The following is a 22,200-nucleotide window of genomic DNA, read 5'->3' as shown; positions in this document are numbered from 1 at the left end:
TTTTGATCATTGTTAAAATACATGAATTAAATACACAAGAACGATTAGTAAAGAAATAATACATGTATATGAAATATGCATGTTTGTATACTGTGTATTAGTGTATTAGATATGCCCATATGTATTGGGAGGGGGGGGTCTATTAAATTTACATTGAGAAAATTGAATTTTGATGGATTTGCCCTCACCCTTTTTGGGGGGAGCATCATATATTATAAAAAAAAACTTGCATCGAAATTGAAGTGTAAAGTACTAAGTTCCCTCCTCGAGTTTGATAAATGGGGATTTTTTTTGCCTGTCAATATTGCGGATGAGTCTTCCTTCCCCCTTTCAAATACGATGCTACGTGCCTGTGTATACTCATTTTCCCCAGCAACTATCAACAAAAATTTAAGGTGTAGTTAGTCAAAGGCTTCAAAATCCACAAAAAACTTCAATAGCAAATTACAATGTACAAAAGCCTATTTTGAAAAAACGGGCTACAATTTTAAAGGGACTTGGATACGATTTGACTTAAAATTTTCAAATTTCATTTTTCCATTTTCAATGTTTATACTGATAAATATAGAAGTTTTTAATGCTATGTCAAAATTTAAACGCCAATTATCAAGTTATAAGCAAGACACAGGGTTCATAATGCTTTGTTTTGTAAACAAAGCTTGAATATTGTCATTTTTTACATATTTGTTGTGTAATTGTAAGTTTCAATCAAAAGTATCTTTCTTTTGTTGATACAAGTATTTATGAAGATATTGAGTTAGTTTAAATTGTTTTTACATGTCATTTTTATGGTGGCATATCTCTGCCCCTTGTGTGCAATTTATTTTTCTATCAAATATGTCGACATGCAAGATAAATATGTTGACATGCAAGATAAATATGTTAACATGCAACATAACTATGTTGACATGCAAGATAATTACAATCAGATAAGAATTATACAAAATCTCAAAAATCTCAAATACCGCCCACCTGTGACATCCAGGATGCTAGATGCTACCTTTTCATGTCGACATGCAACTTATTTATGTTAACATGCAAGATAAATATGCAGACATGCAACTTATTTATGTCAACATGCAACTTATATATGTCGACATGCAACTTAGTAATGTCAACATGCAACTTAGTTATGTTGACTTGGGAGATAAATGTATTGACATGCAACTTAGTTATGTTTACATGCGAGATAAATATGTTGACATGCAACTTATAAGTTGTATGTCAACATAACTAAGTTGCATATCGACATAAATATGTTGCATGTCAACATATTTATCTTGCATGTTAACATAACTAAGTTGCATGTCGACATAAATAAGTTGCATGTCGACATAAAGAGGTTGCATGTTAACATAAATAAGTTGCATGTTGACTTCAAGAGGTAGCGTATCTAGCATCTTGGATGTCACATGTTGGCGATATTTGAGATTTTTTATAACTCTTATTTGATTGCAGTTTTCTTGCATGTCAATACAGTTATGTTGAATGTTGACATAACTATCTTGCATGTCAACATCTTTATCTTGCATGTCGACATAATTAATAGAAAAATAACTTGCACACAAGGGGCAGAGATATGCCACCATACATTTTGTCTAAGAAATGGAAAAATCTCTACATTACATATTTTGTAAACAACTATAAGACTTGAGCTTTGTTTACATAACAACAAACTCTTACCTCTGTATCTCGCTTGGAACTTGACTTTAACTTTCAATATTTTGATCAATCATTTAAAATGCACCAGTAAACTATTTTATACATAAAAAATAAAATTAAAATTTTTGATCTTAAATCGTGTCCAAGTTCCTTTAAGTACTTATAGTAATTTCATTTCATTTTAATACATGTATATTCATTTAATACTCAGATCATCTAGATGAGCCACAAAACATATGTTAAAATATAACAAATTACGTAAAAGGAACATGTGTACAAAGATGTAAAGTATATAAAGACATGTTTACAAAAAACAGAACTACATGTAAATTTATACACATAATTATACAGTAGGGCCTCAGATATCCGGACGCCAGATAACTGGACCCTTCAGTTACGTACGATTTTATTTGGGAACATATTTTTTTATACGTTATTTTGTCTCATTTATCCGGAATTCCGCGTTCCGGATCCGGACGGTCTGTTTTTACCACAAAACACTGATTTACTACTACTCTTGCTTCATTTAACCGGACGGTAAAATTTGATGATACCCTACTCATTACAAAAGATTACCCCTGTCAATTAAGTTTCACACATTTTTTTTACGTGCTAGACCCTCATAAGTAGCTTGTATAAACACACTGACTTCCAAAACCACTTTCAAAAATTAGAAAATTGCGAACAAAAGTGTATCACACACATATCACACTTGGACACAAAGAATTTAGCTAGATTCGGTTATCATTGTTGTCCGGTAAATATTTCATGACAAAATAATAAAATAAAGCAGAGTTCTTTATTTTTAAAAGCGTTCATATTAACATATTAACAGCATGTGTTGCTATATGGTATGAAAGGCAAAAAAAATAGTATCAACACTGGGAGCCATTGTATACAAATACATTATCATTCATGACAACAATAGATACATTTCAGATATCCGGACGCTTCACCTATCCAGACGATTAGACTTGGGAACGAAAGCGTCCGGATAACTGAGGCTCCACTGTACACGGAAAGGAAGTGTCAAGATTTAACGAGGAGAGAAGACTAGATCAATTATAGTACAAGCCCCCCCCCCCCCCCCCCCCCCCGACTGATTTTACGTTGCTGGAAGACATAGTTTCTTTATATTTTATAACAATTGGTTTTGTATAGTATTTATTATGAAGATAGTCTTTCCTAATGATGTACATTCAAATGAAATTAAAGTAAGTTTATCACATTTACTGTTCATTCCAAAACCAATGAACTCAGTAAACCTCACTGCAGGAAATTGTACTTGGATAATCTTTGTGAATTTATGTTTCAATGAATGTCTCTATTGTACATTTAATCGCTGGTACGATTTTAAGTATGGTGAGCAATTTAATTAATAAGACCATTGTTTCCTTTTTTTCTATGTCGTCACCGGAAAAAAACCCCGAAGTGTGTTGTAGAATGGACAGATATAAACATATTAACAAGACCCTCGTTCATATAATATTTCTTTCTTCACTGATATTTGAAAAATAGGTTATGATATCAATAATATACATGTATATCAAACAAACACAGAAAGCGCAACAAACCTGAAAATTTGCTTCGTCTTTGTTCTAATTAATATAACGAGTATGTCCGGCCGATATGCAGACCTGCACACGGCACCTGTGTTCTGTCATCGAGTGAATGAACAGTGCAGTATCCATGTCATGAATACAGTTTTTGCCTCAGGAGCAGAACGGAAGCATTTCTTCATGTATGTACTTCCTAATTTTTTATAATCGAAGCATATTATATAATTATTCAAAGTAAAAATATAGTTATAATTCTTGCTACAGAAACCCACCTCACAGTAAGAATGCGCCGACGGCATGATTTCAGTATTTTAAGCTAACTGATTTCGAACTTTCCCAAAGGCGTCGAAAGGAAATTTAAAGTGGGATTGCGGTAAGTGGGTCTGACCTTTCTTGAAGACTTATTGGCAAAAATAAAAATTAGATAAGAGTGAGCAGGGCCTTAAATTTGGACACACTTTCTTTCCTACTAATACAGAATCACTTCGTCGAGTCATAACGGGATTTTCACGGTGGTTTTCGACTGGTTTTCTAAAATCGCAATATGTCGGGCCTTTCCAGCAGGCTCGGAAAAACACCTCGAATGTATTAACATCACCGGATGTTAGAATTTTATACAAAATGGAGTCGCTTCCCATTAAAATAAGTATCGGCTAGACAGTCTTGTATGTCGCTTCTGTGTTATATTTTAATGGATATCGTTTACTTTAATGAAGTATAGCTCACATCTCAACAGATCGTAAAATGTGTTGTATTTATATCAAGTTTTATAAAAAGGGGGGTTGTCATGGACGCCTAGCTAATACATTCGAGGTGTTTTTCCGAGCTTGCTGGAAAGGCCCGAAAAAGTTGCGATTGTGGTTTTCTAGTCGTTGCATTTTTTTTTTTTTTTTTATCAAATCACAGTTTAGTTATTATATTGTCATTTTATTCCATGGCTGTTATGATAACCAGCATGTCTTCTGTAATAAAAAAAAACTTAACATCTTTAACTAAATCTGTTTTAGGGAATCATAATTTTCAGTTGATAGAGATAAAAGGAAACTCCACTGCATTGCACTGCATTATGGGATGTCCAAAGAGAGCAATCGTCGTTTTATTGTCGTTCCTGGGTTTCCTCGTCCTTTTTGGCTTCCGGACGGTCTTCACCATGGTGATGGTTTACGTCATCAAAGATAACGACAACGACGGTGTGACGTTGTTCAAAGAGGTAAGAACCAACAAATTTTTTTTAAAATCAGCCACTTGATTTTGATATAAGAATCATTTAATATTAATTAATTTGATGATATATTGGCGCTTATGATTGGTCGAAAAATTTCTTTGATACCTGTATCATTAAAATTTTTGCCAGATCTTCTTTTTTCATCTGTTCTGATTTAACACTATTTATAGAACGGGGATTTCCTAAATAAATACTGTCAACAATATGTAGAGTTGTATCTGTTTAATTGTTAGCAAACAAAATACAACTTTATAAATATAAAAATATTTAAAGTTTTACCTTAAAAAAAAATAATACAGTCACATTATTTAATTCACTAAACAGAAAATTAAGCGTCTTCTTACGATATCGTCTGCTTTAGATGGCGATCAACATTTACGGAGAGGCTGGCTGTTTTAATTCCATGAACATATAGGCATATACATATACATGTACACGTTCACGGTAACACTGCTGTTTAAAATTTTGTTACGATAAGTTTTAAATTAACACACGTACATGATCGGTCATCAGAATACGCATCGTAATGCAAAGCTATGTTTAGTTAGTGCATCAACTCCTTCGACATATTCCAAGCGGCATATAATCATTTAATACCTCACTGGCTATCTAGTTACCACAACATTTACAAAAGTTGCACATACATACTTTGTCTATTATTTGTCGTCATATCAACTATTTTCGTTCACGACCGCGTCTCTTTGCATGGGTTAATATGCCCAGTTGCATATTCCAGCGCTCTAACTCACATTAAAAGCAGTTTTAACGAATCTTGCGGCACAGTGAATAACATTACAAGCCATCGCATGTATTTCTTTTTCGTTTTCTATTCATCCGGTTCAGATTTTAACTCTCTATTTGTGTTTAATCCATTAATTCAGCTCAATAGCTCTGCATCAGCCGAAGGCGCGTCCATTTTGAATATAATTGTTGCTGTTGTTGTTTTGTATTCATTTACATCACTTACATTTTTGATCAATGACACTTCACATTTTATGATTTGAAAATGTTTTATTAAATGCTAAGAAATTATTTTTTTATTTTTGATCAACGTATCAAAGGAAAAATTGACCGTAGCGCATTGATGAAGTTTTCCGGTCAATTTTTATTTGATACGTCGATCAATAGGAAAGTTATGAAATTCATTTCTTAAATCATCCATTATCTAGATGAAAATAGTTTTAATCCATGATCAAATTTATTTTTTGTGTTGAAGTGCACAATAAACGGCACAGATTACGACCTACAGTTGGATTGGAGCGTGTCTACATCACAGTACTTCAACACGGCCTACTTTGTAGGCTACGTCATCACACAGTTACCAGGGGGATTCCTAGCCGTCAGGTTCTCTGCTACAAAGTAAGCATTGTTCATAAAACCACTGAACAAGACAAATGGCAGAAGATTCTGCGTTCAACATATACATGTATAATGATATATCTCTATTGTACTACCCCTGTCTGTCAACAGTTACTATATAAATCTATACAAGAAAGTCCAGCATTTTGACTGTTGGACTTGAACTGTTATAACCGACTGTTAAAAAAGACTGTTGACCGGTGACGTCATATTCCGCGAAAACGAGTGATTAAATCAGTTAGGGTATAAAAAATTGTTGTTAACTTTGTCTCGGGCAACAGTTGATCTGTCGGACCGGTTCGCAAACTGTTGCCCACGGCCCTCGGCCTTATTGGTTTCCGGATGACTGACGATACTAGTCTTGTGTTTCAACATCGAAAAAAACTTTGCTTTACTAATGCCATTACAATGTACATAATAAACACAAGAGTAGACATTAATGCAAATAAAATTATTATAAGAAATATCATACTTCTGTCTTTTATTAATTTTCAATCTAAAGTTGAAAATGATTACATGACAAATTAATTTGTCATGTAATCATTTTCAACTTTAGATTGAAAATTAATAAAAGACACTTCCAAAACTCTGCATATAAATAGCCAAAACTCTAATGTTTCATGTAAAAATTTAAAAAAAAAGTAGGGGTCACATTTCAAAAATTTGAGATATGGCATGATATATTAAGCTAATCAAGGCAAAAAATCGGAGACAATATTTTCTGGACTTTTATGTTTATAAGCTAAATATGCCAAAATATGGCGATAGAAATATTAACAAAATGTTCAAAAACAACCTTATTTTGGAACAACATGAAGATATCGTAATGCACGAACTATCTGGAAGTTTGATCTGCACTGAAAATTAGGAAGCTTAAAAAACAGTGCTCTAAAATTATTGAGTTTAAAAAAATCATTTTCTTCTTCAAAACCTTTTGCCAAAAATATAGTTCCTTACTAAACTCTGTAAATATACAATTTTCTATTCAATATAAATTATTTGGCATTGTAAAATATTTTACTGGTGGAATTAATATATGATGCAGAATTATAAACTAGAGGTGATCCAAAATTGTTACCCCAAAACAGAGGAAAGAACCTCTTAAGCAGTCAACTTGAAGTATATCTGACTGACGCAAGATCAAGGAATCAGTGCAATTCATAAAACTTAATTTAAAATCCAACGCTCTGATTTCTTTCTCAGGGGCCATTCTGTCTATTATAAGTACTTTACATCTGCGATTGTCAACACAAACTGATATAAATTGCAAAAGGTAGTCTTTAAAACGAAGCACGTGCTGCAGAATATCAATTTCTTGTTTCTAAGTTTCGTCATGGGAAACTGATTTTTATTGGTATTGTCTCAATTTATCAGTGCCATTGTTGAGAAGACACATCGGTTATAAAATTTTCAAAATTTCAAAACATTTTATATCGTGATTTTCAAATTATTTCATTTATCAGGGTAAAAACTTAGAACTGTCGTTAAATGTTAATTTGACTCTATGTAGTTGTCGTTGTTTGTGTCTTACTATTGCTCATCATTCAAAGTCTGATTTTCGTTTTCGTTTAGAATTTTTGGCGGATCCATATTCATAAGCGGGTCGTGTTTCGTGATCTTGGCGTTTACAATGAAGTACAGCCGAATCATCGTCTTTGTGATCAGATTTATCCAAGGATTTGTAGAGGTAGGTATAAATGGAATTTACATTTTTTAGTATTGCCAGTAAAACTCCAACGATTTGTATATTTATTTGAATTTTTTCCCACATTACATCACCTTTTTAATTCTGTGCTATATTGACCTCTATTTCAACTGCAGGGCGTATGTCAGCCAGCAATGAGTTCTATTGTGTCGGCTTGGGCCCCGAAATCTGAGCGAGCCAGAATTGTTGGATTGTCATATTCAGGTACGTATATTTGATATGCAAATGTAATATCGTAGTATTGTTAACAAAATAATTAGTAAGATTTAAAATTTCATTTGCACATATTTCAGATTTTAAAATGACCTGCACCTGCACCACTTGTGTCTTTATTCACAGGACTTTACCTGAGCACCTCTCTGGCGTCGGTAGTGACGGGGGCCGCCACCTGTTACGTCAGCTGGCACGCCGGACTCTTCATTTACGGTAATTGTTGCGAACTTCAATCGTGATCCGTAACTTCCATGATTCTCATAATCACTATATTTTTTTCTTAATCTACCTCGATAAACGTATTTTTCCACTTAGTTTAAATAAAATATACGTCTTACACAGGCTTTAATTCATATACAATTCCCACTTATCCAAAAAAAAAAAACAAAAACAAAAAACAAAAACAAAAAACAAAGCAAAAACAACAACATTATTACTGTTAAAAATAGCCAATTAGGAAGTACTTAATAAACAAATATATTTCGATTTAGCTTTGCAAACATCTTAAGACACCCGTATAATTACAGGCATTCTCGGAATTATATTGTCCCTGGTTTGGTTCGCTGTAGTCTATGATAGTCCCGAAAAAAACCCTCATCTTAGCGAGAAGGAACAAACCATCTTCGAAAGGGAAGGTTCAAAGATTAAAATAGCCTCTGCAGATGTAGTAAGTTTCACGCGATGAAATGACCAACTAAAAAGGGTACGTTCTTTCGTCTCCATTCATTTCTTTCATGACATTTGTCCACCAATTTTCTATACAGGCCAAAAATATACCATGGAAGAGTATATTGACGTCACTTCCTGTGTGGGCATTACTTCTAGCCAATGTAACAAGGTCTTGGGTTTTTGCTACTATGGTGATGGAGATACCTCAGTATTTAGCAGACGTTTTCGGACTTAATGTTGCAACGGTTTGATTTTTTTATTTGCTGGAATTTTCTGTATTACATTTAGAGGATTCTGTATAAAATACATACTAGTATCTTTAGGAAAGATAATTTCGTCCGCAATTTTAGATAGGATTCTTGACATCTTTCCCACCAGTTTTGATGGCTGTGTTTATTATATTTGGCGGGGTCCTTATGGATGAACTGATAAAAAAGGAGAAAATATCCACCACTGTTGGTCGGAAACTCTCCATTTGCATTGGTAAATTTGATACATATAAATCTAAGTGGTTGATGGATCGAAGTTTAAAGTATAATATTTGATCTTTTAAAAAAACACTACTAGTAACTCAAAAACACACATTCAATAAATACTTTCAAAATATTCTGAAGGGTTTGGATCAGAGGCTGCAATCATCATAGTTCTGGGCTTTGTCAAAAGTTACACCGTAGCATCTATTTTGTTGGTCATAGGAGAAGGTTTTGCGGGTTTTGGAATTGCAGGTATGTGTATCCACAGATGCATTCATTGAAAGATGCTTGAAAATGATTCCTTTATCTAATATTTATAATTTTCTCTTTGAAATTAATGATGAAAAAAATATAAACTATGATTAATTCCTTATATACTTGACAGGATACAAAGTAAATCCCGTGGACTTAGCTCCCCAGTACGCAAGCGTTCTTGCGGGGCTGGTAACGTCCGGTGTGTTTGGGGCTATCGTCAGTACTGCAATAGCAGGGGCCCTCAGACAGAAGGTACAAGGGACAACGTCGTGTAAGAATGCATCCATTTGTGCTTTTGATTTTCATGAACAGGTATCGACTTCTTTTTAACTGAAACATTTTCAGAATGCTGAATCTTGGCAAAAGATTTTGGTTATCACCGGCTCAGTACATCTATTTGCTGTTATAATATACGCCATTTTTGGATCGGGAAAACAGCAGGAATGGGCTCAACCGGCTTATGAGAAACTAGTGACTGCAAAGAGTGAACGCAAACAAACAACTTATGAATCTACCAATGAACCGTTTCCCGACACATCGTCACAGAATGGGCGTGTCGGTCTGCATATATTCAAATAATAGATAATTAATGCCAGCAAAAACAATGAAAAGGGCTAAATTAACCAAAAAATTTATCGGATGAATTTTAATTTTCATTACATCTTTTATGTCGGATTAGGAACAGGTGTACCGGTCAAATGATCACAATTTGCCCTTTGATCAGCTTTCATGTGTTGGACATATCAATTTCTGTAATAAATTTTTATACAGCAGATATATTGGTTATTTGACGGCATTCAGTATTATCTTCAGAAAGAGAGAATTCAATTTTAGCTCACCTGAACCAAAGGTTCAAGTGAGCTTTCCTGATCACCTGTTGTCCGTCGTCCTTCCGTCCGTCCGTCTGTAAACTTTTCACATTTTTGACTTCTTCTCTAGAACCACTGAACCAAATTTAACCACACTTGGTACAAAGCATCCTTATGGAAAGGGGATTCTAAATTGTTACAATAAAGGGCACAACCCTTTTTAAAAGGGAGATAATTGCGAAACGGCGAAAATTGAGTGGGTGTCTTAAAAATCTTCTTCTTAAGAACCACTGCACCATATATGCCAATATTTACACCAAAGCTTGTTAATATAGTGAAAATTCTAAATTGTAAAAATCGCTATCTCCTAGTCAATATTGGGGTCCCAAGAGGGGTTCAAAGTTGATTTAAAAAGTCAAATTTAACATAGAAATATATGGGGGGGGGGAATGTTTTTAAAAATGTATTCTCAAGGACTACAGTGCTAAAATTAGTGAGATTACTATACAAGTACCCTAAGATAGTGTAGATTCTAAATTGTGAAAACTGTGATCCCCGGACTAATACTACGTACGGCTCCAAAATATGTTCAAAGTTTAACATAAAGTTATAAAATGGGAAAATGTTTTTAAACTCTTCTTTTTAAGAATTACAATGCTACAGTTTGTGAGATTACTATGCAAACATTCTAAGATAGTGCAGATTCTAAATTGTTTAAATCATTTTTTATTAAAAGAAGTATTCAAAAAAAATAAAGAAAATAGAAATTTCCATGATAAGTTTATCATAGAAAATTATCTGGAAATACATGTGTATGTTTATCGATTAGTTTTTTGGGTTTTTTGGAATTTCGATCCCGACATCAATTACTCACATATCGGGATCCAAGTGATCGGGATCAAATATCATAAATTCAAACAACTTCAAAAAGGTGTGGATCTTAGTTTTTACGAAGTTTTGATTCACAAACATAAAGTTAGGGAAGATAAAGGAACAAAAGATAAAAAATAGTTATGGAAAAAAAGTAGGAATCATTGATAGCCTTTATCAACTATATATAGACTTGTCATGTTTTTTTTATACCCCCCGCTAACAAAGTTTGGGGGGGTATATAGGAATCACCTTGTCTGTCCGTCCGTCTGTCTGTCTGTCTGTCTGTCTGTCCGTCTGTCTGTCCGTCTGTCTGTGCAATCGTGTCCAGTCCATATCTTTCTTATGGAGAAACATTGGAAGTTCTTACTTCACACAAAGATTGCTTATGACATAAGGGTGTGTCATGACCTTGACCCAAGGTCATTCGGGCAAGGTCAAGGTCACTGACAGAAAAAGTGCAAAATTCGTGTCCGGTCCATATCTTTCTTATGGGGAAACATTGGAAGTTCTTACTTCACACAAAGATTGCTTATGACCTTAGGGTGTGTCATGACCTTGACCCAAGGTCATTTGGGCAAGGTCAAGGTCACTGGCAGAAAAAGTGCAAAATTCGTGTCCGGTTCATATCTTTCTTATTGGGAAACATTGGAAGTCTTTACTTCACACAAAGATTGCTTACGATTAAAGGGTGTGTCATGACCTTGGCCCAAGGTCAATTATGAAAGTTCAAGGTCATTGTTTCAAAAAAGCTAAATTCTGTTTGTGTCATGTCTTGTATTTATGGAAATATTAGAAGCTAAAAATTAACAGTTTTCAAAAATAAAGCAGTTGTTATTTATAGAAGATGGACAGTGAAATTGATTCACCCAATATTTTCTATAATAGCAAAAATACACGGGTTATGATTTTTTTCTTAGCGGGGGGAATCAATTGTGAGCTTGCTCACAGTACCTCTAGTTTAGTTTAGTCTATAAGACAGATGATCGATGAGAATGCAAAATCTAACATGCCTAATGTCCTCATCACACCTGCAATATTTTTATTTGATGAATCGATAAAGAAGCTTTTAATGATTGAAATACAAAACAGATGCCAATATCATCTTTTAATTATTTAAGGGATATTTTTCAATTTTTTCAGTGAAAAGGTATTTTTTTACTGCAAATGGGTATTTTAGAGCTTAAAATTCAATCTCATTTGATTTGTAAAATAACTATGAATAAAAACATGCCAAAGATAAAATTGTTTCTTCTTTTTTATGTATTGTTTAATATATGGCAAAATCTTGAAATATATGAGTTTTACAATATTTATTCAGAGTTCACTTTATAATAAACCCTTTCGAAATAAAATGATACAAGGACTATTGTTCAGGTGAGCGATTTGTGGCCCATGGGCCTCTTGTTAAATTATACATTTTTAAATTACCAGTTTATTATGTTAATGTGTTTTCTTTGTCATGAGTACCTGCACAATACTTTGTATGTGCTCCGCGGATGAAGAATTACGCATTTTGAAACAATGAATGACAAGTAACGCTATTTAAAACTGAAAAATTAGAAATTAAATTAAGTGCAACTAAATTGATTCTGTTACCTTCAATTGAGTGCACTTCCATTTCGTTTATTCTTCATGTATTTTTAATAACATGTAATTTAGTTGTCTATTGACAAATACTTTCTCTATCCTCTGGATGTTTTTAGTAAATTACAATTGTATACAAAACTCTCAATATTAAAACATTATTATATCGTTAAATTCATATGTCATTGATTGTTTATCTATAAAAATCGGTTATTTAAGAAATGAACTCAATGTCTTCCCAACTTATACGAGTATAACATGGATTGGGACAATTTACGCTTTATAATCCGCGAAGCAGATTCTTTCTAAAGATTCAAGATATACTTGGCGCAAACATTACCCATAAAAAGTATCTAAATAGACAAATGGAGGGGGAAACCTACACACTATTTCCTAAATTAAGAAAACAGTCATTTATCTATACAAATATAATCATTTCAAAATTGGTAAAAGAGGAAGAGAATTTGAAAGAAATTCTGATTGAATTTTTTTTTAATTTTACACAAAACAATCCATGAAAAAATTAACTATAATTTCAAATAAATTTTAATAAATAAAGGACATCTGTTATATGGCCGAGAAATAAAGAACGGCTGTCTGGCAGCTGATATTTCGGCTTTCTAGTAGTGCTTACCTGCTCTTTTAAATTGTTTTATATGTATTTGTTAAAGTCTAAATAGGTATCGTTTAATTTACCAGTGTTTCACCTTGTTAGAGTAGTGTATCTGAATGTTATTTGATAAGTATACAATGTAATTACTTTCTTCAAATACTTAGTAAACAATAAAGTTAACTAAATTTACTTCAAAGCTCTTAGCTTTACATTTAATCATTTGTTTAATAGTGAATAATCAGAATGGATAAAATTATCATTTTTAGCCGGGCTTGCGGGCAAATCGCCAATGTTACGATAAATAGCACAATTTCAAAAGTGGAAAAACAGTTTCAAATTATTAAAAGCTTCCGCTATACCAAGTAGTTGAACAAAGCCATGTTTTGTCAAATGAGTTTTTTGGTTCTTTTTTTTATTTTAAGGAGCGGTTTTTTGTGTTTTCTTGTATTAATAACATGTTTTAAAAACAAAACTATGCATTTCGAACTCATACAATGTGCATGGATTTCCGTTAAGTACCTAAAAAGGCATTGGTATTTTGCTGCTCGTCGAAGAAATAGGGGATTGATTTTATAACGCTTGTTTCGAAAATCAATGTACTGTTGATTTTTTTTCTAATAGACAAATAAAGAGGGCTGTTTGGAAATTATTGAGACTCTCACTCTTCCTCCCTTAGGTTAAAAGATAAACCATTTAAGTTTCACCAAAAAGTAAACCAGAATACCGTTTATTAATTTGAAAATTTTCCAAATAATGACATCATTAGATCATTCCTGGTATGCTGGCAAACTAGACAACGACCAAGGACCCGAATCAATCCTAAACTCACGCGTTTCTTTGCTCCTATGTTTTAAACGCCTTGCAAACAAACGGAAATATGAAATATTCTCTAATTTTCACTTTCATTTTCTTTTCAAAATACCAAAATTTACAAATTCTATCCATTTTTGAACTGTTGACATCATATTCTATCCATTTCTGATTTTTTGTGGAAAAACAATCGAGTTGTTTCTACCCAAAACTCAACTTTCTTAAAACGCCTCTTTTAGTCATTCGGCAAATATTTTACAACTGTTGACATCAATTTTTGTGTAAAAAGTTGTAGTCCTTTTAGTCCTTTTTTTAAATTATAGTTAAACAAAAGGAACATGAAACGATCAAATGAAACTCTTGATCCTTTTACATTGTATTATAATTATAGTTTTTGTTTAAGCAATATTATATTATTGTTTGGCCTGAAAAGGTCTTCCTTCCAAGATTCACATTTTAATGTACATTCACTGCGCCACTTTGGCGTCAAAATTCAATAAACCCTCGTCAATTGCTTTTAAAATATATTCGTACTATTTCCGTATTTCAACTCGAACATTATTAAGACTTGCACAAATGTTAGTCGCAATAGATAGAAAAATGAACATTAATCATATGATTTCCTTTATTATCAATTGCTGGTCTACCGACACTTAGGTAGAAGTTGTTCAAGATTTTTAATCCGTGTTTATGCCTGCACCAGGTACCCCGACCACCGACTTGTTAATGTACGTACCGTCGTAAACAAAATATTAAACATTATTTAATGTTACTTTGTTCAATTAATATGTGATTAGCTTTTTTCAATGTTTATGCCAATTTTCATCGAAATTTTCACTTAGAAAGGGACTTATTTGTGTTGTCTCAATAATTTCCAAACCCCATATTTTTTGTTAATTGCCGCGTACAAAATTTAGTCGTTCTTTGACGCTTTGTAAACATTAAATGCATGAGAGAGAGAGAGAGAGAGAGAGAGAGAGAGAGAGAGAGAGAGAGAATTTGCCAGTCTTTACTACAAAATATGTCTCAAGACACATCAAAAGAGTACGGCTTTCAGTACTTTGATTTTACTTTGTTAGTTCGATTGTTTTACATGATTTGCATTACTACAGTAACTCATAGACACCAACATTTGAACTGATTATTTGTTAACACTGTTAACATGTTAATCTTGTTCATGGTTTTAATCGTACTTTTTCTGATAAACTTCAACTTCACACAGACTGAAGTAGTTTTTTATTCCTGGCGGAGACTGGACCATCAGCTTTACAGAGCTTCCTCTGGCGTCAGGTGGGCATTGAAACAGAATGACGTCACCACTTTTTGCCATCGAGCCAGGATAGTATCCACAGCTGTTGGTCTGACCACCATTACTGTAAGTTACGTTCAGATTTACCAAACGACTGCCTGTAAAATGAAAAGTGTGTAATGCAAACTATTTATGCTTAAAACGCACATATTGGTACAATGTAGCTTAGCGAAACAGAGTGTTTGTTTTACAAGCATGCGTTGAGTATTGCATAAGCAATATATGTCCCTTACCGGAGTCCCCCTAATTTTGAAACAGTTGTAGTTTTAAGTCAGGAGAAAATTTTGTTAAAGATATTTTTAAAAAATGTAAAACCAATGGATAAAAAGTAACACAAGTCGAACTCTATAAGTAACAATTGCTGTTTTGGATAGAATGGCAGTGTAGGATCTGCACCAAGAAGTCCGACTTGAAGTTCTTTTTTATCACTGTCATTTATTGGAACACTTATCTAACCCGATCGGAATAAGAGTCAATTTAAATACTAATTTTGTTAATAACCAGCGATTAAAAGTACAATACATAAAATATTAATCATATTTTATCTGACAGTGTATGTTATCAATATGAAGCTAGACAGGGTGTTTGGAAGTAATTTGCCAGACCATAACGTAAAAAAAAGTCTGGAAACGAAGGGCTACAGAATGACTTGAAAACAGCGATCACAAATACAACCCCCTCTCTCCGGTTTTACCTGTGGAGGATTAATTTAAAAATCAAGCACTGTATCGAGAAAAAACCGTAACATAAATGTAAAACATAATGCTTACCACAGCAGTCTTGTCTGTTGTAAACTATTATTCTCCAAATCATTACTATTCTTTGAAGATTAATTTTAACCCATGGGTCAACCTCCTCGTACGTATGGAAAGTATACGAGGAATGCGGGCAAAGTGCAATTCCATCCACTGCTTTTCTGTGCGACAAAACGTTTGGTCCAAAAACTGCCACAGAACTTGCAGTTGTGGAAGAATGCAAAGCCACTGTAAAACGTGAAAATTATTTCAGACTATGTTTTATTTGTAGACATGCGAAAATAAACTGTATTTTTTTTAATAATATCATATGTAATTGGGTGTAACCTTTTTTCTTTTCACTTACAATTAAAAGCGTAATTATATCAATTGCTATTGCCTGTTTCCCGTTTTTACTTCAAAACGTTGTTTTAAAAAAACCCAATAAAACAGTTGGTTTTATTTACTGCGGACAAGGAGAAGAAATTTATTAAGTTTTACCATTCAGTTAACAATTATTCAAAGATAAATAAAGAAACTTTTGTTAAATACAAGTAAACTCCATATTTTTTTTTATCAAATAGTCAACAAACAAAAACAAATGTTACCCAAATCATTAGTAATCGAATATTACTGAGGCTGAGAAACAAACAAATGAAAAACAATATTCACCATTGGTTCCAGTTTCGTTGACATTTGTTCTATTGTCCTAATAAATAATGATAAAAAATTAATATCAAATCAGTGAAATGAATAAATATTCTATCTGTCTTACATCAAATAATAATAATCTTCATTTGTATAGATATAATAATTTGGTAAGAAAATTCCAATTTAAAATTGTTAAAAAAAACAATATTTTATCTTTGAAAAAACTGCTAATATACATACTAGCTCTATGTATCTGCATTTATCAGAAGTAGTCAGTGCTATTCCTTTGTGCCAATTGACAAACCATTCGCAGCATCCCCTGCATCTAGAATAATCTGGTCGTATCCTGCACAACTCTATCCCAACGCACCTCTCGTCCTCTTCACAACGTGGAAAACAATGGTACAAAGCAGACCCATACGTTGCTGCATATATCGTCCATAATGGTGATGCCATATCTGCAGTTAGTTCTCTGCCGGATTTGATGTTTAAGTTAACGGTTGTACATTTTTGCAGCTTGGTCACTGTAAAAACAGACACCGTATAGGAAACAAGTGTCATAGAAAAGTTAAACCTCATGTCTGAACGACTCAGTCTACATTAAGATGTGGTTTATCTAGTGACAGACTATTTAAAACCTTTGGCTGTATAGTTTTATCAATTATAGATACTGAATGGGTTTTTCCCCCTCCTTAAAAATAAAAATAGACCTGATCAGAGAGTACTTTTTTGCGCAATTGAGCTTTTCTAGTCAAAATTTGTCCAAACGTGTGTCGTTGTGGGTGGTTTTGTCGTTGCCGTAATAAACTTTTTGCATTTCTACCAAACTTGGCGGCATCAACGATCCCTTAACATTGAGGACCAACTTTATTCAAATTAATGGCCACACTATTCTTTATGAGGAGATAATAGGGATAACCGGGTCTTTCGTTTTAATGCACCTTAAAAATGCTATACGGATATTTGGGGGTTTTTTCCATCATTTTTTAACACTTCTTCAATTTCCAAATTCAAATAACCCTTTCAAAATATTCCAAAACACGTATATTAATGCTGTAAAAAAGGCGCTGTTGTTAAGATTTTTCATAACACTAAATCGGAAATAAGTAAAATCCATCATTTTCAAAATAAAATGGTTAATTGAAACACAATTAAGATAGAAAAACATTCAGCACTCGGGGACAGAATTTTAACAACCGACCTGCCACCCACTAGGTGAGCAGGTATTTGGCTGATACATCGATTGCGCGTTTTATGCAACAAAGACTCAACCTGCAATTAATTTTTCTGGATAAAGAGTATTGCTTGTTTGCCCATCCTTTTTTTAATTTTTAAATCGATGCATTTGTTATATAACAATAACGATTTATCAATCAAATATTTTTTATCTTAGAATTTGTTCATATTTATTTAAACCCTTTCTCTAAAACTCTGATACAGACACCTCTCAAAACAGGTCCGCTTTTAAGTTTTATCCAAGATATATATTTTCCATGAACTATAATAATTATAAATAACAAAAGTCAAGTCTAATTTCTTTAGCTTCAAAATTAGAACATTTTTCCTATACATGAATTTTTATATATTTATATAAAGTTTTCTTCTAAAGGAGGTAGATATTTCCTACGACGACCATCTATCTGTCTTTGAACGTGATCGTATGATATGATGTCATCGGTATTTTTACATTGTACGATACAAAGAATTACCCGGTATCAACAAACACAAAAACATGGGAATTTTTTACTCCGATGAGAAATCACGTGCATTCACATAACAATGCAAATTTTGTCTAAAAATGAATTAAGAAAAATGAAGTGGAAAGGAAAAAAAACAACAAGGTCGTGAATTCATTCCAAAACCAACAATCCTCATTGAATTTGTTCCATGTACAAGGTCAATGGACATATGAAAACGATGCATATTTTATGAAGGTATAGAAAACTGAACAATTCAGCAATAGTTTACGCGACGTAGGATAAAAAGTCTGCAAAGGTCACGGGCTTGCTTCATCAATCAATCATAGAAAATACAGTGTATTTTGGAATTTCTTTTACAGCAGGTAATAAAACTCCATTTTTTGTTCTCATCAAAAATAACATACATATAAAGCCGTCCCTCATGATATGTTTTTATTGCCAATGGTTTCACGCACGACTTCAAGAAAACTTTAACAAATTAATAAACATTCCGTGATTTAGGAGGAAAAACAACTTATAAACTTATATATTATGTACACTGTATACAAATATCTTTTACATCCGTAATAAACTCCCTACAATCTTCACAAACAACATCGTTTCAGGCACACTTTTAAAAAAAATAAAAATGATTATTTTTAATAGTATGCAGAAACAGAAATGGATTTAGACCTATATTAGTTTTTTTAATTAAATTTACTCATCACTAACATGCTTGCAATACTTAGGATTAAAAATTGAATGTTCTCTCACTACACAGAAAATGCATCTGTAAACAGTAACAAACAAACCTGTCCAAACTATTATGTTTGCATCATTATTTTGCAAAACGGTGTTGGAATTTCTAATCTGTTAATTGTAAAAGATTAATCTGTTTACAACTGATTGATTACTTATTTGGGAATCAGATTAATCGCCCTTTCCTTCAATAAAAGTTTTATTTCAATTTATAATTTAACTAACACTGTGCTGGATAATTATGCCAGTGCCAAGGTGGCATTTTTGCACCCGCTTAAGATGCATTTTCGGAAAAATCCATGTATACCAAATGATAGACCATTGTCTAGAGAGTATATAACCACTTTTGTTTTTAGTGTGTTTCACCTAACAGGTGAGATATTTACCTTTAAAAATTAATATCCCATCGGAAAATGATAATTCCCATAGGAGAATTGATCCTCCTACAGGAAATATTGACAATCCTATAGGATTTTTTAAAAGTCCTACAGAAATCCGTGAGGTCATCATAAAGACTCCATCAGAAGAGCAAGAGGTATTTTTGCAAGATTTAGAAATGTCCATTACCCAAGTAGAAGACTGGAGATCTCATATTGTAAGAACCGTGAATCAGGATGATGGAAGAATAGACATTCTGCATGACCTGAAGAACAACGAAGTCCTAGTGATCCTAGACTGGGCAATGAAGTACTTGCCACAGATGTATCGGGAGAAAATGAAAGACTTCTTTGGTCAGAAAGGTGTACACTGGCATGTATGTGTTGCAGTTTTCAAGGATCAAAATGGAAGTTTGGTGGTAAGCTAATGTATTAATACTACTCTTATTCTAAGTAATTAGCAAAGGTCTGTCAATTGATTGTCAGTTTTTTTTTGCCTACAGTGTTAGATATACTTGTGTATATAATATGTATGGCATTTGAAAGTTTTGTTGTTTATGTTTAGAAAAAAAAATGAAACTGTCTTACATTATAGGTCCATGTACCTTAAACAATTTTACTCTTTTGTACTTGTAGCACAAGACATTTACTCACATAATGGATTATGTGAAACAGGACTTCTTTGCTGTTCTTTCATTACTAGAACATACACTAGTAACCATTAAACAACATATGCCAAACATTACGGAAGCTTACCTGAGGTCAGACAACGCTGGGTGCTACCATTGTGGGCAGATATGGCTCTCCATACCATCATTGTCGGAGAGAACAGGTATTTTGGTTTTTGTTTTAATTTCTGCACAGTATACAAATACATGTATATTGTACAATGAAAGCATCTTACATAGTTGTTGCTTTGGAATTGCTTTTTGGATGTTGTTTATTTTTAAGAAATGAGTGTTTTTCCTTGCTTTTTGGTAATCATGATTTCATCAATCTTAAAAATAAGGTTCAAATGTTTAAATTTCTTTTTTGTAGTCATATATTATCTGTTTGAAATTATGCAAATGAAAGTCTTATGCCCTTTAAAAGAACCTTTGAGAATGTATATACATTCATGTATATAAAAACATTGAATCGTTATTTTTTGAAAGATGGAGTATTATAAGTGTAATGCTGTTTGCAAACAAATTGAGTAACTTGCAAAATAAAAGCATAATTTATCTTAACCTTTTGACCTTCTGTACATGTTATGGTGTTTAGAATGCTTTCCACACATGTTATAAGTTATAGTGGAACTATCAATTAATGAAATAATTTTGTTAAGGGGAAAGAGTATTATATTCAGAATGTTTAATGTTAGAAATTGTCGAAATACGTTAAAAACGCCATTTTCCCCCAAAGTGTGTTTCATCAAAAAACCGAAAACGCAAAATTTTTATTTGATAATTTACATATCTTAAGGTTACAGTTTCTGAATTCATCAATGAAATTATACACACTGATTGCTTTTCATGAATTTCCACTTTAAAGTAATTAAAATTTAGGCATTTTTGAGAATTGCTCAACTGGGCTATTTACAGATTTCAAGAATCAGTATTGCTTAGAAACATAAAAAAAAATCAAAATTGAATTGTTGAAATAAATACATTTTTTATTATAGTTTTTGAAAATAACAAAAATTTCTTTATGACATTTGCAGTGATTGATGGATTTTGTGTTGAAAATACAGTAAAATTGTAATTTTCCTGCACATTTGTTTGTTCTTTCATCCAAGAATGATATCCAGTTGGTTACCATAGCAACAATTAACAATGAAAAAAAAAGTTATGTTCAAAGCTCAAGTCTGTGAACATACATTACATAAAAATGATCAAATATATTTTTCATCATGCACATTTTGGTGCTTAGCATATTAAACTGTTTAGGCTTCGAATATCTACGTTGGCCACGTTAGCTTACCGATCAACAGCGTAGTTGCTACGTACTCCTAAGTACATGCTACTATCTTGAACGCAGCCCGGGTATAGCGCCATGTAACCAATATAAACAAATGGTTGAAATGGACGTTTTTGTCTTGTTTAATCGGTTTTTTATGTAAATTGTCAATGTAAAAGACAATTGTGCAATTAAACAGCTGCTGTAATACTGCAAAAAACAGTAGGGATATTTGACGAGCGCGTTTATTTCTACCATACAGGCAGGTGGCATTTTTTTTAAAGTCCGGAGGGGGACCTCATCCAAAAAATCTTGACGAATCAAAAAAAATATTAAAAAGAAAATTACAACTTCTTAAAATCGTGAACATCCTAATCAGTACGGGGGGTTGTGGCGTACTATACTGAGTACCTTCCATCATAACTTCATTTTCACTATTCATTTTCTGCCTTTGACAGCTTAACTTTAAACTTATACCTCCCAAAAAGTGGTTAGGGAAGGGGTATATTAATCAAGTTTATCAACTTTTTATAAGTAAATTTATATTTAAATTCAAGTTAACTTTAATATTCGCTCACGCTTTACCATACATTTGTTTGCTATATATGGTACGTAAATAAAATACAATTGAATTATATAAGGGCACTGAGTTAAATTATAAAAGTAGTAAAGGTACTAAAATTAAAACGTACAAAAATGTATTTAAGCAGTCTTCTAAGGCTTTAAAGAAAAAAATTAAAGTGTGTCTTATTTTAAAGGTACAGTTTTTGCGATTTTTGGGAGTTGATTTTAATCAACTCTCCTATGCACTTACTCGGGCAAACCGAAAGTGAAACAGTGTTTGGACCGAAGCACAAATCAATATCGGTGACAACGCTTAGTTCCTGAAAATAATCGATAAATTCAGATGCAATGTATTCTGAAGCATTGTTTTTCAAGAAAAC

General features: G+C 32.8%; 3 protein-coding genes across 5 annotated transcripts; 2 read left to right on the top strand and 1 right to left on the bottom strand.

Annotated features, from left to right (window-relative positions):
* The first annotated feature begins 3,233 nt into the window (after window positions 1-3,233).
* Window positions 3,234-10,576, top strand: LOC128177128 (vesicular glutamate transporter 3-like). Of its 3 annotated transcripts, XM_052843694.1 has the most exons (13): window positions 3,235-3,403; window positions 3,486-3,594; window positions 4,229-4,431; window positions 5,663-5,805; window positions 7,378-7,492; window positions 7,627-7,714; window positions 7,850-7,936; window positions 8,251-8,390; window positions 8,488-8,637; window positions 8,743-8,875; window positions 9,007-9,117; window positions 9,251-9,372; window positions 9,466-10,576. In XM_052843694.1, exons 3-13 carry the CDS (start codon window positions 4,288-4,290, stop codon window positions 9,697-9,699), a joined length of 1,467 nt encoding a protein of 488 aa, XP_052699654.1. In that variant the 5' UTR covers window positions 3,235-3,403; window positions 3,486-3,594; window positions 4,229-4,287; the 3' UTR covers window positions 9,700-10,576. The 3 variants fall into 3 exon arrangements, with proteins under 3 accessions (XP_052699655.1, XP_052699654.1, XP_052699653.1); XM_052843695.1 differs by lacking the exon at window positions 3,486-3,594 and having other exon boundaries at window positions 3,234-3,403; window positions 4,255-4,431; XM_052843693.1 differs by lacking the exon at window positions 3,486-3,594 and having other exon boundaries at window positions 9,466-10,575.
* Window positions 10,577-14,880: 4,304 nt separating this feature from the next.
* LOC128178759 (fucolectin-5-like) lies at window positions 14,881-17,089 on the bottom strand. Its single transcript, XM_052846075.1, has 4 exons — window positions 16,744-17,089; window positions 16,525-16,561; window positions 15,889-16,101; window positions 14,881-15,216 (listed from the first exon to the last, which is right to left on the bottom strand). Exons 1-4 carry the CDS (start codon window positions 17,080-17,082, stop codon window positions 14,993-14,995), a joined length of 813 nt encoding a protein of 270 aa, XP_052702035.1. The 5' UTR covers window positions 17,083-17,089; the 3' UTR covers window positions 14,881-14,992.
* Window positions 17,090-19,484: 2,395 nt separating this feature from the next.
* LOC128176814 (uncharacterized) lies at window positions 19,485-20,933 on the top strand. The gene is made up of 3 exons (XM_052843362.1): window positions 19,485-19,737; window positions 19,955-20,150; window positions 20,902-20,933. Exons 1-3 carry the CDS (start codon window positions 19,498-19,500, stop codon window positions 20,931-20,933), a joined length of 468 nt encoding a protein of 155 aa, XP_052699322.1. The 5' UTR covers window positions 19,485-19,497.
* Window positions 20,934-22,200: the final 1,267 nt, after the last annotated feature.

The sequence above is a fragment of the Crassostrea angulata genome, chromosome 3 (genome assembly GCF_025612915.1).
Source record: "Crassostrea angulata isolate pt1a10 chromosome 3, ASM2561291v2, whole genome shotgun sequence".
Classification (NCBI taxonomy): domain Eukaryota; kingdom Metazoa; phylum Mollusca; class Bivalvia; order Ostreida; family Ostreidae; genus Magallana; species Magallana angulata.
This window is presented reverse-complemented; position numbering and strand designations above follow the sequence as displayed.